We start from the raw sequence: 5,771 nt of genomic DNA, 5'->3' as shown, positions 1-5,771 counted from the left end.
TGCATTTGTATAAACAATAGCCCAAATCAACCGCATAAGCGCTAAGTTAGTGCCTAAGAACAGTGTTTACATTGTGTTTATAAGTTGTTTGCATTGCAAATTGCAATTTATATACGGCACGTGCAGTGCAAGTGCAAGGCTTTACCAATTTGTGTACGCTTTGGTGGTCGAGGTTTTTATCATCTCCATTATAAAATGGCGGACGATGATATTAAGAGGTTACGAGCGGCCAGGGGACAGCTAAAAGCTGCTTTGACCAGGATGTTGGCGTTTAAAGCGGCAACGGAAGCGGCTTCTCCTAGCATAGACGCGGACCCTTTGCTTTTTCAGCAAAAAAAGGACAGGCTGGAGAAGATCTTTGATGAATATAAGGAGCTCAACCTTGAGATCCTATTACTGGATCCAGCTGATGCCGAGCGGGTCGAAGATTTTGAGGACAAGTACGATGTGCTGCGTTGTTTCTATGCGGGCATAATAAATGCAGCGTTGGGCGAATCTACGCCGCTCGCATCGCCGCAGCGATCCTTCGCGTCCCCCGGGGGATGTAACGCGTCGCCATTCAGGCTGCCACCTATAAATTTGAAGGTGTTTACTGGTGAGGTAGGTGATTACCAAAGTTTTATCTCACTATTTAACAGTGTAATTGATGCTGATGTTAAATTAAAAGCTTGTGAGAAGCTATATTATTTAAAAACTTATTTGAGTGGAGAGGCCTTGGCGCTAGTTAACTATTTACCTCTCACGGCCGACTCTTACCCCATTGCTATTGATCTTTTAAAACAAAGATATGATAATAAAAAACAATTAGTTAACCATCACATCATTTCAATTTTGGATTTGCCGCCCATGCAAAAGGCATCTGCTGGATGCTTAAGGAATTTAATTTCAGTAACTAGGCAGCACCTAGGTGCGCTAACCAATTTAAATGCCCCAGTTCCTCAGTGGGATTTAGTGATAGTTACAATTTTGCAAAGGAAACTTGACCAATATACTTTGAGAGCTTACCATTTAGAAAATCAAAGCAACAATGATTTGCCAAAGCTAAATGATTTTTTAACCTTTCTAGAACAACGAGCTGCTGCCTTGGAGTCACTGGGAGAGCGCACGCCCACTGGGCGACGCTCTAGCTTAATAAGCTCAGCAACTAGTAATGTCAAAGTGGTTAAGCCACTGAAGTCTAAATGTAAGTTCTGTCAATCTAATGTTCACAAGCTGCATCAGTGCTCAACTTTCAAATTGATGGAGCCTCATAAGAAAAAACAATTTGTTGTGTCTAATAAATTATGTAGCATTTGTTTAAATGAACATGTTGGTCAAAGATGCATCTATTCTTTCAAGTGTGCTATTTGCAAGGGCAAGCATAATACTCTATTGCATGAGGAAGTTCCTCAGCAGTGTGCGGCTGTGTCGCAGATGGATGAAACTGAAAACCCTATTTCTGGGTACATTAGTTTGTTATTAAGTAGGAGAGGTACTGATATTTTACCTACCATAAAGGCTAGGGTATATGATAAGCACGGACAACCTATGATTGTTCGTTGTCTTCTAGACACGTGTAGCCAGATTACCTTTTTGCGCTCTGATGTAGCAGAGCGGTTAGGATGTGAACTATACCCTGATGATTCAGCGATCTCAGGGGTGTGCGATGCTCCCAGTTTTAAGGCCATGCAGACCTCATTGACGGTTCATTCCATGGTAACGGATTATAGTGTCGCAGTGACATGCAATGTTGTTAAAAATATTACGGCTAATATGCCACAGTTCTCTCTCAGGAATGAAGTTATAAATATACCGCCAAATGTCCAGTTAGCTGATGACAGTTTCGATATTTCTTCAAGGATTGATATACTATTAGCGTCCCACGTATTCTTTCAGGCGCTTTTGCCGGAGCAGCTGCCTGCCTTGCCTAGCAAGCTGGTGCTGCAAAATACACGCTTCGGGTTTATAGTAGCTGGCCTGGCCGGTTGCTCCAGCGCAGCCCCGGTATCAAGCTTAGCTTCAAATTTTTGCTGTCAGCAGCTAACGCAGAATAATTATGAAGGTAAATTAGATAACATTGTATCCCAATTTTGGTTAACTGAGAAGGTTCCAGAAACATATACAGAGGCCAGCTCTGAACAAGAATTAGCTGAAACAATATTTCAGGAGACTGTAGTCTTAAAAGATAATAAATTTGAGGTGGCATTGCCACTCAAACAGAATATTGTTGATCTGTATTTAGGGGATTCACTGTCATGTGCTATCAAACGATTCTTAAATTTAGAATTGCGCTTTAAAAAAGATAACGACTTGTATTTAAAATATAAAGCTTTCATAGATGAGTATGTGCGGTTGGGTCATGCTAAGTATGTCAACATTTCAGAGTACAACTTAGAAGGTGAAGCGGTTTATTTTCTGGCCCACCACCCTGTTTTCAACCCCTCAAGTAAAACTTCATCCCTTAGAGTAGTTTTTGACGGATCGATGCCTACTTTGGCAAAAATTTCGCTCAATGACGTTTTATTGAATGGGCCCGTTGTACAAAATGATCTGTTCAGTATTTTGGTCTTGTTTCGCCTATACAAGTTCATTTTGAACTGCGATATACAAAAAATGTTTAGGGCTATTTCATTAACCCCAGAGCATAGGGCTTTGCAAAACATTTTATGGCGTAAAGATAAGAATTCAGATATACAATGCCTTCAGCTGCAGACTGTAAGTTACGGTCTAAAAAGTTCGTCGTTTCTAGCCACTAGGTGCCTATTAGAGTTAGTGAATAGATACAAAAGCGATTATCCCCTGGCCGCAGAAGCCTTGCTGTATAATACTTATGTTGACGATGTCAACCTGGTTGCTAATGATATGAATCAAATATTGTCAGCCAAAACACAACTGATAGCCTTGCTAAGGTTAGGTGGCTTTGAGCTACACAAGTGGTGCTCAAATGTAGATAATTTATTAGATGATATCCCACTTAGTTTACAAACTAAGGCAGTAGTAGACTTTTCCAATGAAAAGGACCCAATTGTGAAAACTTTAGGTATCCGATGTGACTTGGCTTCGGACACGATTATAATGCTTGCCCCTAAACAGGAGGTTTGTGATAATTACACAAAAAGAAGTTTATTGTCATTTGTCAGCAGGCTTTTTGATCCCCTAGGTTTAGTCGGGCCTGCCATAGTCAATGCTAAGCTGCTTTTACAGCAGACCTGGTTGGAAAAGCTCCAGTGGAACTCTCCGCTGCCGGACCACCTAAATGAAGGGATAAAAAGGTTTGCGACTAGTTTGAATAAAATGAAAAGCATCATTGTCAAAAGAAATTTAGACACATCTAATGCTAAAAATGTAGATATAATTGGATATGCTGACGCTAGTGTAAAGGCTCACGGATGTTGTTTATACCTCCGGATTGTAAATTTAGATGGTAGTGTTAGTGTTGGCCTATTGTGTTCTAAGTCACGGGTGAATCCAATACAAAAATTAAGTATCCCTAGAGCAGAGCTTAATGCAGCTTTGTTGCTGGCCAAGTTAGTTAAAAAGGTCTATGACCTCATCAAGGATAAATTTGAGGTTAAAGTTTACCTGTTCCTAGATTCTCAAGTTGTATTATGTTGGCTCGCAACAAGTTCATTAAAACTCAATGTATATGTTGCCAATAGGGCAAAATATATACAGGAGACGACTCAAGAGTTCTCTTGGTATTATGTGCCTACAGAGCACAATCCAGCTGACCTTTTGTCAAGGGGCGTTGACCCACATCTGTTGCAAGGTAATGACTTATGGTTCTATGGGCCTGCATTCTTAAAAACAGCTGATTTTCTACCCAAAAGTGGATATGAAATACCAAGAGAAATTCCTGAATTAAGGGTCTCACATGTAATTGAAAAGAGTGAGCCCCTACCTCTGTTCACAGACTGTTCAAATATAGATAAGATTAAACGGATTATATCCTATATGTATAGATTTGTCAATAACTGTAAGGTTAAATTAGAAAATAGAATGTTAGGGAATTTAACGCCCCAAGAATTGGATTTTGCTTTAAAAATTGTCCTCAGATGGGTGCAGGCGCAGTACTTCGCACAAGAAATAAAGGCTTTGAATTTAAAGTTGCCTCTAAAGTCAAATCTTCAGGCGTTGAACCCGTTTCTTGATAACATGCACCTAATGCGTGTAGGTGGGCGGTTGCAGCATGCTGACGTGCCTTATGCCACTAAGCATCCCATAATATTGCCGAAGGGCTGTAAGCTTGTGCACTATTTAATAAAAAAAGAGCACAGGGTTCTGCTGCATGCTGGGGCCAAGCTTGTCTGGTCAGATTTAAGTTTAAGGTACCATATCATTAATGGTATAAGAGAAGTTAAGTGTGTTATAAATAAGTGTATAATTTGTTTTAAGTTAAAAGCAAAAAATGCCGAGCAATTGATGGGTTCTCTACCTTATGACAGAATAACGCCTTGCAGGGTATTTGAAAAGACCGGAATGGATTTTGGAGGTCCTTATAATATAAAAATGTTAAGAGTGAGAAAACCTGTTATTCGTAAGGCATATATTTTGCTATTTGTATGTTTCACAACCAAGGCTCTGCATATTGAGTTGGTCTCAGACTTGACCACAGAATGTTTCATGAATGCATTAAAGAGGTTTATAGCGCGTAGAAATAAACCAAACATAATTTATTGTGATAATGCCAGTACTTACAAAGGGGCTCAAAATAAATTAAATGAGTTGTATAAATTGCAGTCTGCCACAGACCACAAGAATGCTGTAGAGCTCTATGCTGCCGATCAAGGTATTTCATTCAAATTTATACCAAGTTATTCTCCTGTGTTCGGTTCATTGTGGGAGGCTGGAATTAAATCTGTAAAATACCACTTAAAGCGGGTTGTAGGTGAAACCGTCCTAACATATGAAGAATTAAATTCTGTTATCGTCCAGATTGAAGGGATTTGTAACTCAAGGCCCATGACTGCTTTGCCTACAACCGATGTAAATGAGACTCCATATCTCAGCCCTGCTCATTTTTTGACTGGCGCTCCTCTTACCACATATCCTGAAAAAGATTGTACTAAAGGGTCTGTTAGTCTTACTAAGTTTTGGGAGCAATGTAACCGTATGGTTCAAAACTTTTGGAAACAGTGGTATAAACAGTACCTTGTTCAATTACAAAATAGGTCAAAATGGCGCAAGGATTGTGAAAATATAAAAGTAGGTACTTTAGTCATAGTTAAGGATGACAATGTTACACCTTTGAGGTGGCCCATGGCCAGAGTAGTAGAGGTCTTCCCCGGAGTCGATGGAAAAGTAAGGGCACTCTCCATAAGGACACCTAAAGGGTCTGTCATAAGAACAAGCATATATAAAGTGTGTGTTCTACCAATAGATAGTTAAGTTGTATAACATAGTTAGCATAAAGTTATATAAACCTTTTTTGCGGTTGCGAATATGTACGAGACGGTACATGAAAAGTGTAATGACATCTGTCAAAAGGTCACATTTGAATGTCAGTACAGAACTTACCTCGTATCTAAGCACAAGCGTTAACGGTATATGAACAATAGATATGTGATGTAGTAGTTAGAAGAGTGGAAATACAGTTCTTTATTTAATTATTAAAATATGTTTCATTAGTGCCTAACATATAATAACTCGGAAATGCGCGTTTTCCCAGAGATAAGACCTAGCTAGATCGATTTTTCGCCCCCGAAAACCCCTATATACCAAATTTCATCGAAATCGTTAGAGCCGTTTCCGAGATCCCCGATATATATATATAAATAAATAAATAAATAAAC

At 39.4% G+C, this 5,771-nt stretch overlaps 1 protein-coding gene across 4 annotated transcripts; it reads left to right on the top strand.

Moving 5' to 3' along the window:
* Positions 1-227: 227 nt before the first annotated feature.
* On the top strand, positions 228-5,376 carry LOC134654435 (uncharacterized). 4 transcript variants are annotated; one of them, XM_063509877.1, is made up of 2 exons: positions 228-600; positions 1,067-5,376. In XM_063509877.1, exons 1-2 carry the CDS (start codon positions 262-264, stop codon positions 1,130-1,132), a joined length of 405 nt encoding a protein of 134 aa, XP_063365947.1. In that variant the 5' UTR covers positions 228-261; the 3' UTR covers positions 1,133-5,376. The 4 variants fall into 4 exon arrangements, with proteins under 4 accessions (XP_063365947.1, XP_063365946.1, XP_063365945.1 ...); XM_063509876.1 differs by having other exon boundaries at positions 247-1,183; positions 1,876-5,376; XM_063509875.1 differs by having other exon boundaries at positions 394-1,183; positions 1,876-5,376.
* The last annotated feature ends 395 nt before the right edge of the window (positions 5,377-5,771 follow it).

The sequence above is a fragment of the Cydia amplana genome, chromosome 15 (assembly GCF_948474715.1).
Source record: "Cydia amplana chromosome 15, ilCydAmpl1.1, whole genome shotgun sequence".
In the NCBI taxonomy this organism is placed as follows: domain Eukaryota; kingdom Metazoa; phylum Arthropoda; class Insecta; order Lepidoptera; family Tortricidae; genus Cydia; species Cydia amplana.
Note: the sequence above shows the minus strand (reverse complement) of the source record. Positions and strands in the feature narration are given on the sequence as shown.

Excerpts from the sequence above, each read along its gene's own strand:
- LOC134654435 (XM_063509874.1), top strand. The coding sequence starts at position 1,240 with ATGGAGCCTCATAAGAAAAAACAATTTGTTGTGTCTAATAAATTATGT.